At 43.3% G+C, this 21,132-nt stretch overlaps 1 protein-coding gene and 1 long non-coding RNA gene across 2 annotated transcripts in view; one reads left to right on the top strand and one right to left on the bottom strand.

Annotated features, from left to right (window-relative positions):
• Nucleotides 1–5,052: 5,052 nt before the first annotated feature.
• On the bottom strand, nt 5,053–18,104 carry LOC143770349 (cornifelin homolog B-like). The gene is made up of 5 exons (XM_077259905.1): nt 18,086–18,104; nt 17,913–18,005; nt 12,017–12,137; nt 11,030–11,166; nt 5,053–5,994 (listed from the first exon to the last, which is right to left on the bottom strand). Exons 2-5 carry the CDS (start codon nt 17,922–17,924, stop codon nt 5,905–5,907), a joined length of 360 nt encoding a protein of 119 aa, XP_077116020.1. The 5' UTR covers nt 17,925–18,005; nt 18,086–18,104; the 3' UTR covers nt 5,053–5,904.
• Nucleotides 9,399–21,132, top strand: part of LOC143770350 (uncharacterized) — a 62,798-nt gene continuing 51,064 nt past the window's right edge. Inside the window, exons 1-2 of the long non-coding RNA XR_013214616.1 lie at nt 9,399–9,443; nt 11,986–12,122. This is a non-coding gene — a long non-coding RNA (uncharacterized LOC143770350). The remainder of the gene's footprint in view (nt 9,444–11,985; nt 12,123–21,132) is intronic.

Raw genomic sequence — 21,132 nt, 5'->3', positions numbered from 1 at the left:
AGTAATTGTGAAGGCTTGCACAACGATTATAATCGGATGAGTGCTATTCTTGGTTTTCTTGAATAGCAATCATACTTATGTTAGTCTATGGGTCTCTACAGATGCCCAATTTTTACCTCAGACCACCAAAAAATTAGTGTCATGTCCAATATTAATCTGAATGTCAAATCAAAATTAGCAAAGCAAGTCAATTAGTCCACAGAAAACATCGAATTGCACTCGGATGACATCCGACTGCAGTCAGATTTCCACGGACTGATAGAGAAGGTGGAGAAACTTTTTTTTTTCTCTCCACCTCCCAAAAAAATGGATCGCACCCTGATCAGAAAAATCAGACCAGTTTTCTAGGATGAAGAGACTAAGGTTTTGTGCGCCTATCCTGAAGGTAAGCTGTGATGTTGCTGTGTCATTGTAATCCTGCCTCTGCTGATAAGGAGCCTGCTGAAAACTCTTCCTGAAAGAATCAGGAAGTATGAGTCTAAAAAGCAAAAAAACAGGGGCTGGTGTGAAAAATTGCAAGGTCCATAATATGTAGAAAAAATGAAGAAAAGAGGGCACTCACCATCAGAAGTCTTAGTTACCAAAGTCCTTTATTGTGGCTTAAAAACATCTTAGTAGCAAGGTCTTACAGGAGAACGAAGGTGTCAGGAGACGACGGACCGTTTCGCGCTTGTGCGCTTCTACAGGTCTAACGTAAGACTGGAAGGAAGAGAGTAATAAGCAGCTGAGCCGCTGCGTAATCTCCGCCCCCACTCCAGTACAAAGGTAAGACAACCTTAAACTTACTAATCAAGATTAAAATTAAAAGAACAAACATTAAAAACAAATGTTACATATTCACTATGACACCTTACCAGCTTAAATACAAGAAACTTATGAACGAAAATATAAGGTTTTATAGAAACATGGACATATCCGTCCTTTCATTTAACCCCATGGGGCCTGTGGCGTTAACTCTCAAAATCCATCTGCCCTCCCTCTGGAGTAACAGTTTATTGTGATCTCCACCTTGCGCAGGAAGTTTTACTCGTTCTAAACCGGCAAACCGCATAACAGCCGCATTGCCGTCATGATGAGCCCGAAAATGGTTAATCAAGCGAGGGACTCCCTTACCCGTTTTTATGGAATTAAAGTGTTCCCTAAATCTTGCGAACAATGGGCGGAAAGTTTTTCCCACATAATAATAACCACAAGGGCAAAAAACTACGTAGACTACATGTGTTGTTCTGCAGGATATAAAGTCTTTTACCGTGTGATACACTGGCCCTATATGAATTGTTTTGTCAACCAAATGATAATCACAAAAATTGCAACGTCTGCACTTGAAATTTCCTCTCGGGGTTCCCGCTGTCAACCAATTACTCCTATCCGAAACCACTCTATTGCGTACTAAAATATCCCACTTTGGAACCATCACTAATCCAAAGTTTGACATCTAAGAAAACCAAACTTAACCCTCCAAACTTTTTGAGAGTTTTAAAGGGGTTTGTGTGGCAGGACAACTTCCTTTTGGCTTCCATTGATATTGAGAGCCTATACACCCGTATACCACAGGATTTAGGGGTAGAGGCTGTCCGAGAGATTTTGTCTTTCACTGCAACTGATAAAAAAACTATCAATTTTATTTGTGATGGTCTAAAATTTATTTTAACACACAATGCTTTTCAGTTTGATTCTATTTGGTTTTGGCAATTGGTAAGGACCGCGATGGGTACGCCTGTCGCGTGTACCCTAGCAAACCTCTTTCTGGCAGTTTTTGAAAATCGTTATGTTTATGCAGATACCAATCCTTTTTTAGGTAACATCAAATTATTTTTGAGGTTTGTGGATGATGCCTTTATTGTGTGGGATGGGACAAAAGAGGAATTTCAAAAATTTGTAAACCATCTAGAACAGGTTAATACTATGAACATGAGGTTCACATCAGTGTTTGGAGGGTTAAGTTTGGTTTTCTTAGATGTCAAACTTTGGATTAGTGATGGTTCCATTCAAACAGAGGTTTTTAGAAAACCTTCCTCCACCAATTCCCTTCTACATTATGATAGTGCACATCCTCAATACACAAAAAATTCTCTCCCATACAGACAATTTTTAAGGGTTAAGAGGTTAAATAGTACAAAAACAGGTTTCATAAAACAATCTCAGGAGCTGTATGACAGGTTTAGAGCACGAGGCTACCCTCAGTCTGTTTTAAAGAAAGCAAAAACAAGGGCGGAAGTACATGAAACTAATTATGTTGATAAAGACAATAGTGCACAAAAAAGATTTGTCTTTAGTTTCAAATTCAGTCCCATGGACAACTGCGTTAGATCGGCCATTCGTAAAAGCTGGCACATTTTAGAGAGAGATCCCGTGCTTACAGAGTTAACTAGTCGGGGGCCTCTGTTTGCGTGCCGTAGAGGCAGAAATTTAAGGGATATTTTAGTACGCAATAGAGTGGTTTCGGATAGGAGTAATTGGTTGACAGCGGGAACCCCGAGAGGAAATTTCAAGTGCAGACATTGCAATTTTTGTGATTATCATTTGGTTGACAAAACAATTCATATAGGGCCAGTGTATCACACGGTAAAAGACTTTATATCCTGCAGAACAACACATGTAGTCTACTAGTTTTTTGCCCTTGTGGTTATTATTATGTGGGAAAAACTTTCCGCCCATTGTTCGTAAGATTTAGGGAACACTTTAATTCCATAAAAACGGGTAAGGGAGTCCCTCGCTTGATTAACCATTTTCGGGCTCATCATGACGGCAATGCGGCTGTTATGCGGTTTGCCGGTTTAGAACGAGTAAAACTTCCTGCGCAAGGTGGAGATCACAATAAACTGTTACTCCAGAGGGAGGGCAGATGGATTTTGAGAGTTAACGCCACAGGCCCCATGGGGTTAAATGAAAGGACGGATATGTCCATGTTTCTATAAAACCTTATATTTTCGTTCATAAGTTTCTTGTATTTAAGCTGGTAAGGTGTCATAGTGAATATGTAACATTTGTTTTTAATGTTTGTTCTTTTAATTTTAATCTTGATTAGTAAGTTTAAGGTTGTCTTACCTTTGTACTGGAGTGGGGGCGGAGATTACGCAGCGGCTCAGCTGCTTATTACTCTCTTCCTTCCAGTCTTACGTTAGACCTGTAGAAGCGCACAAGCGCGAAACGGTCCGTCGTCTCCTGACACCTTCGTTCTCCTGTAAGATCTTGCTACTAAGATGTTTTTAAGCCACAATAAAGGACTTTGGTAACTAAGACTTCTGATGGTGAGTGCCCTCTTTTCTTCATTTTTTCTACATATTATGGACTTTGCTTTATTCATGGAGCACCCTATCTTCCACTGCTGGCAACACAGACGTGCATTCAGCTCCTAGACCCGGTGTCTCTGATTTAACCAGCTGTGAGTGCGGATTTTCTTTTTCTCTTTTTTTCATTGAAAAATTGCAAGATTACCATTTTGGGATTTTAATTAAAAAAAAACTGATTTAAAGAATTTGGTATTTTTTGATGTCTTCTCTTTAACAGTGTGGGATGAGCTTAGGTCATCAATGTCTGATCGGACCGGGGTCCGACACCCGGCACTCCCGCCGATCAGCTGTTCTTGGTATAGGCCAGAACTGCACGATTGTGGAGTTGCTCCTTGTTCTGATTGTGGTCGCGGCGTGGTACTGCAGATCCTCCTCCTATTTAAGTACATATGCAGTACAACGCTGCGACCACGACCAGAAGACGGAGTAGCTTTGCAATCGAGCATTTCCGTCCGGCGGCCTCTGCCGCCAACACAGAGGAAGGCTGATTGGCAGAGTTCCGAGTGTCGGACCACAACCGATCAGACATTGAGGACCTATCCCGAGGATAGGTCATCAATGAAAAAGTAGTGGACAACCTCTTTAAAGGGGGTACATTGTCAAGTTTGGAAATTATCCACTATCCATAGGAAGAAGACCATGCTGGAGGTAGCCGAGCGTTGCGTTACAGCTGGTCATCAGCACTACCTTACCCCTGAAGCTATTCTAGCAAACAAGTCTGAGGGCGCCCTGTGGAACGTGACGAATGGCTTACTAGGAATTTTACTTTAAAAGTCATCACTCTCACGATTAGCGGGTTGGTTGGTGAAGCGGAAAGAGGCAAGTTCAAAGGATTACCTATATCATTAATCGGAGGATCAGAGGCTCCGGATCTACGCTAGTGTGCTGTTAAGACGACTTGTGTAGCTATGATGTGACATGTTCAGGGTATTACTTAAAGATTTCCAGCACTAAAATAAAAAAATAATAGTTTTTTTTTATCCTATAAGAAGGTAAAAAAAAAAATAATCATCCAATAATTGAACCTTCGGGGAACTAGATTATCAAATGTTCTGAAGTATTGAAAAGGCAGAAGAAAGTATGTAAATGTTAATATTAGGAGCATGTTCACACTGGAAACTCAGCAGTACAAAAAAAATAATAATTAAAAAGCTTCCACACAAATTCAAGCTGGCCATACACATGAGGTAGCTGATGGCAGCCATCTCTTCCAACTCCCCCTTACACGCGAGTGCTCAGTTTTACCAAGTGTTCGTATGTTTTCTCTGGTAGCGGCTTATCTGCCCTGAAAATAGAAGGATCAGGTATTAAAATTCCAACAACCCAGTCCTCTTCTTCCTCCTGGGTCAGGGGAGAGTCGGTAGGACACTCCCCAATACATGAGAGGGCCTGCCGAATTTGGGTGTTAGACCTATGGCTTAACCAAGACGGGCAGTAAATGTCGCACATTGTAGCCTTCTGGATAATGCCTTAAAGGGTGTTCTCAGGGAATAGAAAAGAAAAACAGTAAAAGAAAGAAAATATTATTATAAATAAATTCCTAAATAGCTATATTTAGCAAATCACATTTGTTTAGTCTCTGGAGGTAATCGTATTAGAATTATGATGGCCGCCATCTTGTTACCACAACACCTTTGATGTCTGCACGTGCACCTCGAGATCTCCGAGCTCAGTGATTGGCTGGACATTTTTGTCATATCATCACTGGAGAGCACATGAAAGGCCTAATTTCAGTAGTAATTTTTGGCCACTGGATCACAACATACCATATAGTTAGTCACAAAAATAAGACCAAGGAAAAAAGTAATATACGTTTATTGCCAAAGAGATTTATCATAAAAATAACAAATATGAAATATGGTATATAATAAAAATGGAGGCATTGGAGGACCCCGTACTGTGTGTAATATATACAAATTCAGACAGGAAGTGGAGGTGTTGCCCCAAGCAATGGATCAAATTTCAGCTAAAATAATAGAAGTGATCTGGTTGCTAGGGGCAAGAAGGATATCTATATGGCTACCAATCAGAGTTCAGCTTTCATTTTTTCAGTGCCGTTTAGAAAATGAAAGCTGAACTCTGATTGGTTGCTATGGGTAACAAGGACACTATTCCTTCGGAATATATACACAAAGGCAACTTGTCGCCTTCTGGAACAGTCTGCAGACTAAAGTCTGATTAAGTTGAATTTTATACATAAAGACTAAGGAAAGATTGAAAGCGTAAAGCTAATCATACACATAAGGCCAAATTCGGACGTTCATTAAATATGGTTTGAATGCGGACTGTGGTGCCTCGGCCGGCCATGAATCTCCTGACCCTACTCCGTCTCGTAGGCATATATGAGGGTGTTGGGGTCAGGTGAGGAGACCCACGGCTGGTCCGGACATCACAGTCTGTATTCGGACTGACAGGCTCTTATCTTGACTCCCCTATTAAAGCAGCATGCACTGAGCGGATGAATGTTTAAAGCGGAGGCCAGGGTATGCAAATTTGTTGAAAACCCCGTTCCATTGAGACGACGAGCCCTTCTGAGAAGCTTATGGAGGCTTCTGCCTTTTTATACGAAGATATCTACTCTATGCATCATCTAGTCCTGGCCACCATCTCCTCACTTTCTTTCCTTCAGCTCGCGAGCCATCTGACATAGCGTGCAGGGGGCACAACACGTGAGACACACACAGTCATTGCAAATAGAGCCCTGTAAGACAAGAGGCGAGAGATCAGAGTTTGCATAGAAATATGAGAACATACCACAAGGTTGTGTTTCTGCTGTCACAATGTTCTGCCTGCTTTCAGGCGTTCTGCTCTCATTATCGGGCTTATCCGAAACCTGGTCCGAGCACGGACTGTCCACGAGTCTCACAATCCAAACTCGACAGTATCATATACGCTCATACAGACATCTGTGAAACTCAGTCAGAGCATAGACATAGACTGTCCGTGAGTCTCACAAATCCAAACTAGACAGCATCATATATGCTCATGCAGCCATCCATGAAACCCGATCCAAGAACGGACTGTCCATGAGTCTCACAATCCAAACTCGACAGCATCATATACGCTCATACAGACATCCATGAAACCCGGTCCGAGCATGGACTGTCCGCGAGTCTCACAATCCAAACTCAACAGCATCATATACGGTCATGCAGCCATCCGTGAAACCCGATTTGAGCACGGACTGTCCACGAGTCTCACAATCCAAACTTGACAGCATCATATATGCTCATACAGACATCTGTGAAACCCGATTTGAGCACGGACTGTCCACGAGTCTCACAATCCAAACTCAACAGCATCATATATGGTCATGCAGCCATCCATGAAACCCGATGCGAGCACGGACTGTCCACGAGTCTCACAATCCAAACTCGACAGCATCATATATGCTCATACAGACATCCATGAAACCCGGTCCGAGCATGGACTGTCCGCGAGTCTCACAATCCAAACTCAACAGCATCATATACGGTCATGCAGCCATCCGTGAAACCCGATTTGAGCACGGACTGTCCACGAGTCTCACAATCCAAACTTGACAGCATCATATATGCTCATACAGACATCTGTGAAACCCGATTTGAGCACGGACTGTCCACGAGTCTCACAATCCAAACTCAACAGCATCATATATGGTCATGCAGCCATCCATGAAACCCGATGCGAGCACGGACTGTCCACGAGTCTCACAATCCAAACTCGACAGCATCATATACGCTCATACAGTGTCATGTCAGATGCTGTTCAGACCAGGTCGTCCGACAGACAGCGGTAATTCCGCTTTTGACCACTATTTGCTCATTGGCGTCTGCTAGATTTTATCTAGCTGTTCCGTGGTTAATTTACCTAATCCTTGGATTGGAAGCTGGGCCATGCCCACTGCCTTTAAATAGTTCTCCTGATCTTTGGGCGGCGCCGATTATAGCTTCTGTCTTGTGCGTTGTTATCTCGGTCTGGTGAGGAGAGCTGGTGGTTGGAGATTCGTTGCTGGTGGTGTATTTTCCTTTGTCTTATTTACTCCTTCCTATATTTGTATTTATTTTGCCCTGCACATTTATAGTGTATTCCTGAGTGACTGCGGCGTGGTGTATATTTTCCTTTATCCTTGTCTGTGCTAACTGGTTATTGGGGAATAACATTTTCACTGGGTGGTGGGCGGAGGTTTCAGCCTAGGGCTGAGCTCAGGAGACAGGGTGAGGTTCGAGGCCTGGACATGCACACCTTCAGTGTAAACTCCAGGTAGAGGGTCAGTCAGGATTTCCCTAGTCTGAGGGAAACTGCAGGGGCCCGGGTTATTAGCTCTCGCTCACCTAGTCTCTCCCTGACATACAGACATCCATGAAACCCGGTCCGAGCATGGACTGTCCACGAGTCTCATGATCCAAACTCGACAACATCATATACGCTCATACAGACATCTATGAAACCGGTTTCGAGCATGGACTGTCTGCGAGTCTCACAATCCAAACTTGACAGCATCATATATGCTCATACAGACATCTGTGAAACCCGATTCAAGCACGGACTGTCTGTGAGTCTCACAATCCAAACTTGACAGCATTATATATGCTCATGCAGACATCCATGAAACCCGGTCCGAGCATGGACTGTCCACGAGTCTCATGATCCAAGCTCGACAGCATCATATATGCTCATGCAGACATCCGTGAAACCCGGTCCAAGCACAAAGTGTCCACGAGTCTCATGATCCAAACTCGACAGCATCATATACACTCATGCAGACATCCGTGAAACCCGATCCGAGAACGGACTGTCCGAGTCTCATGATCCAAACTCAACAGCATCATATATGCTCATACAGACATCCGTGAAACCCGATCCGAGCATGGACTGTCCACGAGTCTCACAATCCACCTCGACAGCATCATATACGCTCATGCAGGTATCAGTAATACTCAGTCCAAGCACAAAGTGTCCACGAGTCTCATGATCCAAACTCAACAGCATTATATATGTCTATGACACTGTTTAGTTCAGGTCAGGAGGCCCGCCGACAGTCCATGCATTGCTTTCCGTTCCCGGACCGAGTTTCGCAGATACCTGCATGCGCCTTTAGGCCGGGATCACACTTGCGAGTTCAATGCAAGAAACTTGCCCAAGTCTCTCGTATCAAGTCCTGGCAGTGCCGCCGACACTCGGGATCGGAGTGTGTGGCTACATAGAAATACATACAGCCGCACACTCCGGTCCCGAGTGCCGGCACTTGATGCGAGTCTCTCGCATTGAACTCACAAGTGTGACCCTGGCCTTACTCTCACAGCTTGTACAGTAGAAACATTAGGAAACAAGTCTTGTCTACACTTAGGTCTCAATTGGACGTTCATTTTTTCCTCCAAATATAAAAAAAATGGACCAGTTTTCATCAGTGACCTGGATCCGATTTTCATCCACGTGTCTGTTTTTACCATCAGTGTGTCATATATTTTTCTCATATGCAAAAAGAAAAGTTTCCAAGTTTCTTTACCGATTAAACTGTAAAAAGCAGACAGCCCTCGGATCACACAGGAATGGCCTCCATGAGCGATCCATTCATGGAGCCTTTCACTTACTGTACATTTGCAAATTTGATCAAAAACAAAAATCTTATTTATTTGGCACACATTTGGTCGGTGAAAAAACACCAAGAATTTAAGGCCACTTTCATGTGCGCGTATTATTACCCGTTTCTAACACAGATCCACAATTTGGACGAATCGTTACGCTGGAAGCTCCAGTATTCCATTAGATTTGGCATCCATATTCGCATTTATTCCTATTTTTGTTCTGTTAGGCAAAAATAGGGCTAACAATCAATGCAAATACGGATGCCAAAACTGATCGAACACTGAAGCTTCCGTATTTTTTTACTCTCTGCACAGACTTACAACGTATTCTATCCATAAAACAGATAAAAATGGCATAAGCTGCATTTTTCAAACAAAACAAAAAAAAACACATGAAAAATAGGCGTCTGAATGAGGCCTTACATCAGGTAATTAGATATGGGGGAGGTTTGGGTCTTTGCATTGTGCTGCTTTTGGTCCAGTGCTCCTCCCCACTAAACTTAGGTGTTTTTAATTAAGGCAAAATCTGACCTGAACCCTGCCAGTATTTTGCAATGTGGAGGCTGAAGTACAGGAACCAGAGGTGAGGGCTTTTATCTGTCTAATCTATCTATCTAGTCCATGAAAAACAGACAGCACTTGGATGGTATCCAAGTGCTGTCCATTTTTATTTCCTATTGAGGCTTTCATTGCTGTGTTGGATCTGACACTTGGATCGATGTTGGATATGTCTCCTCGATTTTGCACAGGCGCAAAAAATCACGGACATGTCAACAACCCCATAGACAAGACTAGACATGCAGCCATGGAGACCCGAACATATCTTTCAAGCACGCCGAAGTCACTCGGTTAGCACCTGAGCATGCTCAAATAACACCTAATCCGAGCATGCTCACTCATCACTATCTCCTACCTAACCGAGCACATAATCCACAAATGAGATAAAAATACGATCACATCTCCGTTTTTTCGAGGGGTTTGTGGACACTTGGACTGCATTAAAAACATGGAGTCCTATAGGCTTTAATGTGTGAAAAATGGATGAAACATGAGCCCTTAATCACCTGATTTATTATTATGTTTACACCTGTTTTTGTTAATTTTTCATGGTTTTAGCCGATTTTTGATTTGTGCCAAATTCTTCTTTTAATTTTGTTGTAAGTCTCCATTATGTGTTGGTTGTTTTTATGTTTGTCATCGTGGGTGTGGTTTTCTAGATTTTATTTTACAAGATGCAAATTTTTGTTTTTTCTCAAATGTTCTCCAGTTCGCCCTCTTGAATAATTTTATATATGCTTGTTTTTTTTTTGCAAAATTTGAGCAGAACATGCAACTTTCTTTCTCTAAAAACATGCAAAGGACAAAAATATAAAGCATTTTTGGTTTTGCAAAAAAAGTTCATTAACCACGTGCGTCATTTTGAAGAGTTTGCTACAAAAAAACAACAACAAATAACATAAGGCCCCATAAAAAGAAAGTAATTTTTTGGGGAAAAAAAGGAACTGATAAAGCGGGTCCATGAAGCTCATTCAGATATTTATTTTTTTTTCATACAAGTGCTATCTGTTTGTTTTTCATAGGTGGAACTGGTAGCTATTACAGTCTATGGGGTTTTCGCATGTCCATGATATTTTGCAGATCGAGTGGTCTATGCAAAATCACAGAGACATGTCCGATATTGATCCATTCAAAAATCAGACTGCGCTTGTGGCATTTTAGTCCATTGTGCCAGACTGGCTAATCAGAAGAGCTGTGGATCACGGCTGGTTCTGCCGCGATAGAGCAACGTCATGGCCGATCTAATGGGTTGTGCTAATACATTTTCCACTAACTCTACGTGACATGCATATCTGTGGTAGTGCATTTCTACATTCATTGCCCTCACTTTTAACCTCCCACCCATCCGACATTGGACACTGCACAAGTCATCCATACGATATCCGAAAACACCATGAATGGGACCTATAACAAATTGGGGGGTACATATGTTACGCCAACCATGATATGGCCAGGCAATATTGTGCTTGGGTTCTCCTCCGGCATTGTACGCAACTGCACCGCCCAGTGTGTAATACCATCATGGTGAAAGCTCTAAAATCTCTAATACAAATATAAAATGGAAGTTGCAAGGTGCAATAGAAGAGAGTACTATAATGGTAGACTGCTTACCGGGATGCGATACCGCTCTCTGATACCGGTACGTAAGGCGACCATAGTGCCTCCTACCATCGGAAGACAACAGCACTCTCCAAAATCCGAGGCCACCCTGCAAGCCAAGATGAGTGGGCAAAATGTTCCACATAGACCTAGAGGACACCAAAACAATCATTGACTGACTCACTTTCATTGCGATGGTTTTGATTTAACAGCTCACCTAGTGCACACCATGATATACCACCCATCAGCCTTCTTAGGAGGCTTTGTGCACTCAGATTCAACGGGCTAGGACAACCTGGAAATGAAGACTTCAGTGTAGCGTTGCATCTTCTGATATGGTTGCGACCAGCTATGATGCCACTGTTGGAAAAATCCAAGATGGATGGATTTTTGGTTGCAAGGTGGGCACTATTTTGCCTCCATAGAATCCAATGTTGGTCTCGTGCGACCACTATACGATTTAACTAGTCTGAAAATTACTGTCAGATGCCACCAGGTAACCAAAAGCTGGCTGAACACAAGACACAAATGTTCATATTGTAGAAGGCTTTCTCTACCGACAACTCCATAGTTATGAACGTTCAGCCAAACCAAGTGTTCGCGTGTTTTCAATGGGGAGAAAGCCGGTGCCAAACTTATCTCCTCTAAAACCAAAAGGATCGGGTATTGAAGTTCCAACTACCCAGTCCCTCTGACCATAAAAACATCCGTAGAGGAACTATCGGAAGGATCTCATAAGTGGGATGTTTCACATAATTTAGTAAGTTTCTTGCAGAACCAAGAAAAGTGACAGATGTCTCAATCGTTATTGAATGGCTCCTAGTACAGTAGGTGTTGTAAGCCAGCTCAAAATTAAGTTTTATGGGGCCATAAATGAATTATTGCCAGTAATCTATGTTGTAAAATCATTTAGTCTTGAGATGAATTAGTACTGATTTTTTTTTAAACATTTTTTTTATATAACACAGGTTGACGAGATTAGTGAATGGTCGCACTTACAGACTCCGCAATCCTTACAACACTCCATGACATCAGAAGACCACCGGTTGGCAAATGGGGTGGAATGGGTGTAAACCTGCACCACCTGAGGTTGCACTGTGACCGGGTAAGTCATTTGCATCTGTAAAAACACAGAAACGCAGCGATTTATTGGTGATTTTGGATTCTTCAATATAGGCATAAAAAACTGCATCAAATATATCCAATATGGCAGTCGCCATAGTAGGCTATTGTTCAAGCAGCAGGGTCCAGACCATACAGCAGTGGACTCCAGTTTGGGAAATTACTACCTCCAGCATGACCGACGCCTTGCAACTGAGCAGTCAAATATAAATATGCAAATAGACACTTCAGAAGCAAGAGGACTTGATATCTGACACTAACTATTGGTGTAGCAATTTGAAAAGTCAATATCGACAATATCGACCCTTTGACGAGCCTTTCCATATGACTTAGGATAAGAAGACAAACCAGAAGCTCCATTTGCAGACACGTGTTTCAGGATGTTGCCCCTCTACAGTGCAAAGCAGGAGGTTTGATTTGGCTAGGTGAGAGACTGGTGGTCTAAGAGGAGAATGTTTCTCCTTCCTGAGAGTGCCAAGCTGGCGTAAGGAGACTTGTAGGTCACAAGACCCTTTTGACCCCAATCCGATGCTTCTCACCTAGCCAAATAAAACCACCTGCTTTGCATTGAGGAGGAGCAACACCCCGAAACACATCTGCAAATGGGAGATTTTGGTTTGGTTTCTCATCCTAAGTCATATGGTAAGGCTCGTCAAAGGGTCGATATTGACTTTTCAGTTTGCTACATCCAATAGTTGGTGTCAGAGATCAAGTCCTCTTCCTTCTGAAGTGTCTATTTGCATATTTATATTCCCAGTGGAGCATTACATGGCCAATAAGTCTCCTTACGCCGACTTGGCACTCTCCAATATGATAAATATTCCCCCTTAAACCTTTTATGTATACCTGAAATTTTGCAACATTCTATCAAATTTAATTTTTCAATTTTTGATTTTGCGCAAAGTTTATGAACCATGGCAGCCACAAAGAATAATTTGGAGCAAAAAAGTCAGCATAAAAAAAAGTCTTAAAAAATGCAAATGATGAATCGGGCGAAATGGACTTTTCTGCTGTAGATTTTGTATGAGGGATTAGGTGCACTGAACAAAACAAAAATGGGGTAGTACATGCCCAACTTTGTGTTATGAACACGAGAAGTCCTAATCTATCGCACACCAATTTGGTAGATGTGGAAAATCGTTGACATAAAAATTGGCGTTCTTGCCCTCGTGATGTGCGTGGTATAGAATGCAATTTTTTTTTAATGTACCAGTAACTATGGCTTATAGTTCCAATTTGATAATTTGGTGCCATTTTTACGGACTGATACATTCAGGCATTTTAAAATATTATTAATAAATTTATGTTTTCCTGTGATCAGAAAAAGGGAACGTGATCGGGGTGGAAAACGTGCCATTCCACCTTACGGTTATTTTATTTTATGTGATCCTGCCTTCACGAGGCTCTCAGTAACAAAATCGATCACTTTTCATTTGATGCCCATGTTTTCTTCTTGTTCCTGGGCCTCCTTGTATTGCGGAATGGTAAATTCCTCAAGATCTTAGAAAGTAATGAGTGACTCGTGGGACAGGCTTCATACAAATGTCTGGAGTAATGAAAGGATTAGGGCAGGAATAACTCCGAGCTGTTGGAATGTCCGTTCCTTTATTCCTAGCCTGGATCATTCAAAGAGAAGAGGCTGCGAGTGGGGTCGGTATAGGAGACAATGGCCTAATTCACCGAGGTTTCCCAGATAGGGGGTCCGCTCTTTAGTGTCTTCACAATGGTCATTCTTCTTCCCCATTGCTCGGGGAAAGGTTCTCTCATTCATCAGTGTAAGATCAGTGCAAATGTGGCCAAAGCTGCCTCATTTATCAAAATTGTCTAAAAGGAGAACTGGTCCTTGTTTTTATATATTTTTTATATGACTGGTAATCTTTATCAGATAGAGATGTGTGTGTCTGGCTGAAGCATAATGTGGGCACATCAGAGTCACTGAGGTCCACCCATCTATCCGACCACTAAGTCACCTCTATGATCCACAGCCAAGGAGTTGTCCTATTGACAACATGTGTCACCAATCCACAGGATAGGAGATAACTGTATGATCACTGAGGTTCCAACCCCTATAGGTCACCTCAATCTACACGGGAAAATTGAGGCTCCAATTTTATAAAATCCAGTAATTAAACCATTATTATCTATCCTATTAACATATAGGAAGAAAAAGAGAACTAGAGAAACATTACCCCAGTCCAGAACCACTCACCTAGCCAAATCAGATCTCATACTTTGCACTGATGAGGGGCAACACCCCGAAACACCATGTCTGTAAAATGCGATTCTGGTTTGGCTCTTATACCAAGTCACCAAACAATCTATGTAAAGGGTCAATATTGACTTTTTAGTATTACTACTTCCAATATGTGGAACTAGAGTTCTAGTTCTCTTTCTCTTTGAAGAGACAATTTGCATATTCAGTTTCCCAGAAGTGCATGTGTGAGAGGAAGAGATGGTACCTTTGAAGAACCCCTGCATGGTGTGACATTAGTGAAGAAAGACTGACCTCTGTTAGCTGGACAAAACCAGGCGGAACCAACTGGCGCCAGAAGAACAGCAGGGGGAGGCAGTTCTTGTGTGGGACTTGGTCAGGTGGCTTCCATGACAGAGTTCCTGGATATAAAAGCCCTGACCACCAAACCGCGGGGGGGACGTTTTTGGAGACGATGCTGAAGCTAGTGTGACAGGCTGCAGCAGAAAGTGTGGACCACCAAGATGTGGTCACCACCAGACAAGAGAGGCCCAGAGACCCAACTATGCTCGTCAAGACTCAGAGAACCGACATACGCAGGTCAAGATCAAGAGTCCACACTGCGCAGGTCAAGACTAGAACCTTTGCTCCATGCCGGTCAAGTCCGCAAGGCCAGATGACGCCGTTGAGAATTGTGACCCAGTCCTCTTTTCCCAGGCCTAGAAGATGCCCGCTGACTGTCAAGTACTGAATATTCGCGAGAAGATGTTGACCAGAGAAGGATGCCTGCGGTTACAGAATGAGCAGGGTCGTGACGTCTTCCAGTCATACTGTACGCTACAGTGGTTGGCCTGAGTTAGGACAACAGTTGGGGTAGAGGCCGGTTGGTGCACAGGAGGCTCAACGCTCCTTGATAGACTTTGTCAGGAGGACTTGTGGGCTAGCGGGAAACCTGGTGATAGCTCCTAGGACCATTGCTGCAGAAAGAGCTAACATAAGTTTCGGGAATGGGCGTACCCCGTTGTATAAAGAACATTAGTCTAATTCTTGAGAGAATTGCATGGCTTATAGGTCTCCTCACTCTGATATTCCAGGCTTGACTTGTCGCTGTCTACAAGGAGAAATGTTACCCTTTAGACACCAGTTTTAAGATCCAAAACATGTCAACTCAAGCTGCAGATGTGGTACAAGTTTCACCATTCAAAGGGTGAAATTTGCGGCTTTCTTGAACCCTTTCTGCAAAGATCTCTGCTGCGAAGGTCCACCGAAAATACGTACCATGGGAATGTAGCCTTAGGGTATGGCTCCACGGTACGGCTTGCCGGCGGGATCGCCGCTCGGAGCTAAGCCCCGCCCCCTTAATGGGACGCGATGGTGCCGGATGTGTACAGTACACATCCGGGATCATCGCACCCCTCGCCATAGGGCCCTGTGATATGCCTTGCGGGGACGCTGCGTCCCCGCAAGGTGTACGGACATGCTGCGTTCTGAAAAGACGCGCAGCATGTCCGGAGTCGCAGGGCCGCCGCGTGCGGGTTTCCACGCATAGTGGAGACGGGATTTCATAAAATCCCCTCCACTATGCTGGAACATCTGGACGCTGCTTGTTTGACGCTGCAGCGTCAAACAAGCAGCGTTTACGTACCGTGGAAACATACCCTAAGAGAAGCCTCTAAGCAAAACTGATCCACTTTGTTATATGTAACATGGAGGGGAAAGAGCATGGCATATGAATTAAACAAAATCAACATAAATCAACATACATCTTCAGGATGTAACTCGGGATCAGTAATGTAATGTTTGTACACAGTGACTGCACCAGCAGAATAGTGAGTGCAGCGCTGGAGTATATTACAAGATGTAACTCAGGATCAGTAATGTAATGTGTATATACACAGTGACTGCACCAGCAGAATAGTGAGTGCAGCTCTGGGGTATAATACAGGATGTAACTTAGGATCAGTAATGTATATACACAGAGACTTCACCAGCAGAATAGTGAGTGCAGCTCTGGAGTATAATACAGGATGTAACTCAGGATCAGTACAGGATCAGTAATGTAATGTATACAGTGACTGCATCAGCAGAATAGTGAGTGCAGCTCTGGAGTGTAATACAGGGTCAGTAATGTAATGTATGTACACAGTGACTGCACCAGCAGAATAGTGAGTGCAGCTCTGGGGTATAATACAGGATGTTACTTAGGATCAGTAATGTATATACACAGAGACTTCACCAGCAGAATAGTGAGTGCAGCTCTGGAGTATAATACAGGATGTAACTGAGGATCAGTACAGGATCAGTAATGTATATAGTGACTGCATCAGCAGAATCGTTAGTGCAGCTCTGGGGTATAATGCAGGATGTAACTCAGGATCAGTAATGTAATGTATGTACACAGTGACTGCACCAGCAGAATAGTGAGCGCAGCTCTGGGGTATAATACAGGATGTGACACAGGATCAGTAATGTAAGGTATGTACACAGTGACTGCACCAGCAGAATAGTGAGCGCAGCTCTGGGGTATAATGCAGGATGTAACTCAGGATCAGTGTTATGTATCAATAAATTTATAAAATTGGAAAATTGTGTTTACAGTCCAGGCAGATAGTTGATCACTAGCAGAGCGCATTATATTTTCTTGTTTTTCAACTTTAACATCAATTTTAAACTTTTTGCTTTTAAAGCATAAGTCCAGGTGAGTGAGAATCTGCCTGTCTAAACATGGAGCAAATGATGTTCCTTTTCCATGAGGCTATCAATTTGTACATGTGCTGCGTCCAGTAATATCCAGGTGGTAATTGCGGGGGTGGAGTGGTGGGATTTGAACAAGCTGAGATTCCCTCACTGCACCCCACTGATGTGGAGGGATTCCACATCCTCTGACTACTGGTTTCTCCTAATCTCCACATTCCATCACCTACAGCAAAGCTTCCTAGGAGATCATTTTCCTACAAACGTGGAGAGACTTTTTTTTTTCTTATCTGCCTATTTCCCAGCGGAAATTACAATCAATTCTCCTTTTACATACGGGTCACTTTTATGGGAAGGTCTTTCAGTTTGATAGTAAATGCAAAGGAGGATACGTGGAACGCCTGGAGGAAACCTAAGACAACAAGTAAAGACCAAGAGACCAAACCACTATCAGGCAGATAAAATGTGGCCATGATTAAGGAGGAAAAATTGTATCTTCACCCTCCGTACAGTCTAGTGAAGCCCATGCAATAAAACACACCAAACTCAGACTATACCACCCATAGGAGATTTCCAAGCCTAGGTTCTCCAGATGGTCACCTCACGTTGGAGAAGACTCCTGTCCACCTGTCTTCTATCATCGACGCACAGACTATAAGGACTAAACTAAGCCTAAAATATTAATAATAATAATTTTTATTTATATAGCGCCAACATATTCCGCAGCACTTTACAATTAAGCGGGGACATGTTAAGACAATTTAAACAGTGACATTAGGAGTGAGGTCCCTGCTCGCAAGCTTACAATCTACAAGGAAATGGGGGGACACAATAGGTGAAAAGTGCTTGTTATTTCAGGTCTGGCAATTATAAAAGGCAAATACTCACTTGTGAAGTCATGTCTCCAGACGAAGGCGCTTTATGGGAAGTCAAAAGAAGGTATTACCCTTGGTCCTGCTATAGGGAACCACTCATTAATATCTGGGAAGGGATCCAAACAAAGATACATGAATACATGAATTGTGAAGCTGCCAGCCCCCCTCACTGGTGTCTACTCCCACCTCCAGCCTCTATACAGCCCCCTACTCAATACTCTGCATCTGGTTTTCCTCTCTCTCTGGTCTACACCCTTCCTCTTATCTTTGATGGCATGTTTAGGTTTGTTTGTTTTTTTAACCTTGGTTGAAGGAAACCATCACTGCTTCTTTTCTCGCCTCCACAAAACTTATAGAAGGAGAATGTGGGTTGGGACCTGAGCAGTGAAGACAAACTAAATTCTGCACAATTTTAGGTTTTGTGACATTTCTTCCAAAAATGCAGGTCCGGTAGTGTTTGTTTGAAAATAATAAAAATTAACATATATGTATATAAAAAGATTTGGCTGTTGGATTTCAATATGTCTGATCCTTTTGTTCTCTTGAAAGATAAGCTGGTGCATGAGATGTCTGGAAGATAATTGTATTTTTTCTCCATTCAAGATACATGCATACTTGGCCATCTGTATGTGTACCATGTCTGTGTCACGGGTGTGTCAGGTGTGACAGATAGTCATTCTGGCTATAGTCGCACAACGGTGTGGTCCGGTGCTGCAGCCCTGGCCCCCAAGGGTCAGGTTTGCTGACTTTGAATAATGCTAGGTCGATGTTCAGACTAGTAAGTTTCGCCACCTCTACAGAACGGTTACTGACATTGATTTGGGTTTGGCCACACACGGACCGGAAAACAATGTAGAGGCACTGGTCGCTCATGGACCAGGGAGCAAGGTTCTGGCACTGGCGGCTATGGGACCAGGGGACGCGGTTCAGGATCTGGCCATTTTGGGACCATTGGATGAGGCTCAGGAACTGGCCACTCCAGGATCAGGGGACAAGTTTCAGTTGCTGGCCCCTCTGGGACAAGGGGACGAGGTTCAGGCACTGGCTGCTCCAGCACCAGGGGACTACGAATACAGTATTGGCCACACTGGAACCAGGGGACTATGGATATAGGATTGGCCACACAGGACCAGGGAACTTTGGATGCAGATCTGGCCACACCAAGACCAGGGACCTTTGAATACCAGACTGGCCACACTGAGACCAGGAAACTTTAGATACAAGGCTGGCCATACCGGGACCAGGGATATAAGTCACTAATGACTTTACACGTTTCTTGGTGACTTCCTAGGGAAGAGGGAGTCTTTTATACAAGCTATACAGCTATTGGCTGTGAGCCATCTTGCAGGTGTAGTACTTATTCTAAATGCCTCTCAGCAACAAGCTGAGGGCATTAAGGAAAATACGCTCGCTGCCCCTAATATTATGGGAAAGCGCGCACACTAGGTGAGCTACCAGGACTGAGGTGCGCATAGCAGGAAGTAGGAGGGACATGCCTGGAGACCACGCAGCGAGGCTGGGGCAGTGAGTAAGCCTGCGTCCCTGTATGGAGGCAAAAGGGGACACCATGCAGATGTGCTCGCATCAGCGCTACATTTTACATTGTGTGATGGTAATATAAAGTGTTAATATACAATGTGAGTAGTGCACAGTGAAGGGTTAGCATGTGATGAGACTTGGGATGGTATATTGTTAGATGACTGTTCATATAGTTAAATGGTCTAGCAATGGTATAGGACATAAGATAAGGAAAATAGGTTTAGTCTATGGGATAGGTTATAGTTAATGTATAGAACTAGCCTGGTGGGTGGGGTCTAGTGTTAGTAAAAAGTGGGCATTTCCTAGTAGTGACTCAGATAGGGAAGTACCATGTCAAGGTCAAGTTCAAGAACAGTGGGCTGCTAGGGTCAGCATGTACCAGTCCTTCAAAAAAGTGGAAAGCCATACTGGAATCCCGAGTGGATGTTCCTGCCACATTCGGAGCCCAAGGTCTGGCATAGGGGCTACCAGGCACATCCTGTCCTCACGTGTACAGTGGAAGACGGAGATGGATCCATGTAGATTTAAGGTAGTGGATCTCATGTGCACTGCTGAAGTAGACCAGAAATCCAAGAGGTTGACTGAGTCAGTGGACTTAAGGATAGTCCAGGACGAACGATTCGTAGGACTGAAGATGAGTTGTAGGGAGGAAGTAAGGAATATGAAGTGGTGCTCCTTATCCCACATGTTTCAATCTGATGAACTTGAACAGACCAGTCAACGTTTGCTTGTTGCAATGAACTTGGTGTTCCCTGAATTGTGTGCAGCTGCTCCTGAGGATGGAGCTCTGGAGACAGTAGAGGTTTGCGGCCTAGAAATGAGTGTGTTGCACCCCACACCCGACAGCAGACTAGGACTGGGACACTGGTTTCCTGTAAACCAGCAGCAGCTTGTTCATGACTATTGCTCTTGGCAACTTTACAGGTCATCAATATCAAATAGATAGAGGTCCAACACCTGGCACCTCCACCGATCAGCTGTTATCAGGTTCCACAGGAGCTGGAAATAAACAGTGAATGGAGCTGAAACACCACAGATATGTCAACGTTCCTCATTATGTAACCTTAGCTTCAGTTAGATAATTGTTTAGAGAACTCAACTACTCACTGTAATCCCCTAATTGTAATTCTGGAGCCAAAAATCCACAATTGTTCGGCTGCTTTTAAGAATATGAGAAGTTTAAGATTTTTGGTAATTATTGTGGAGCAGAATTAATTGCACTCCTGCTCAAAGTAATCTTCTAATAAGTCAACAAAGCAAATTGAGAGTTAATTTGGAGATTTGTGATCCTGTGACTCCGCTGACTTCAGAAGGAAAGGAGCCGTGAGTTTTTCAGGTGCTGCATGCAGAACGCCGCGGCTCTTTCTTAATGAGAATCAATAGGTTTTCGAGCCGTGATGTGAGGTGTATTCCACAACTTAGAAAATCAATTTGTCAGACCCCGACCACTAAGACTATCAATTGTCCACACTTAAATCTGGATTAGAAAACCTAATTTGAATTATCCTATTAGGGTTTTCTGAGTTAGAGGGTAACAATTCCTCTATTCAGGATGCTTATGTGTTATTCTCTATTCAGAACGTCTCCCTCTGGAGGTCCCAGCCTGTCCTGTATTACACAGACAACCAGTTGGTCATGATTTAATGCTCCAATTCCCCTGTGGGGGCACTGCAGGAAAATTAAGCACTTACTGC

The sequence above is a fragment of the Ranitomeya variabilis genome, chromosome 4 (genome assembly GCF_051348905.1).
Source record: "Ranitomeya variabilis isolate aRanVar5 chromosome 4, aRanVar5.hap1, whole genome shotgun sequence".
In the NCBI taxonomy this organism is placed as follows: domain Eukaryota; kingdom Metazoa; phylum Chordata; class Amphibia; order Anura; family Dendrobatidae; genus Ranitomeya; species Ranitomeya variabilis.
Note: the sequence above shows the minus strand (reverse complement) of the source record. Positions and strands in the feature narration are given on the sequence as shown.

What these genes read in the sequence shown, in the direction of transcription:
- LOC143770349 (XM_077259905.1), bottom strand. An exon ending in TTGTAAGGATTGCGGAGTCT is followed by an intron (nt 11,167 to 12,016) that starts GTAAGTGCGACC and finishes GGTGTCCTCTAG; the next exon opens with GTCTATGTGGAACATTTTGC. An exon ending in GAGAGCGGTATCGCATCCCG is followed by an intron (nt 5,995 to 11,029) that starts GTAAGCAGTCTA and finishes CTTGTCTTACAG; the next exon opens with GGCTCTATTTGCAATGACTG.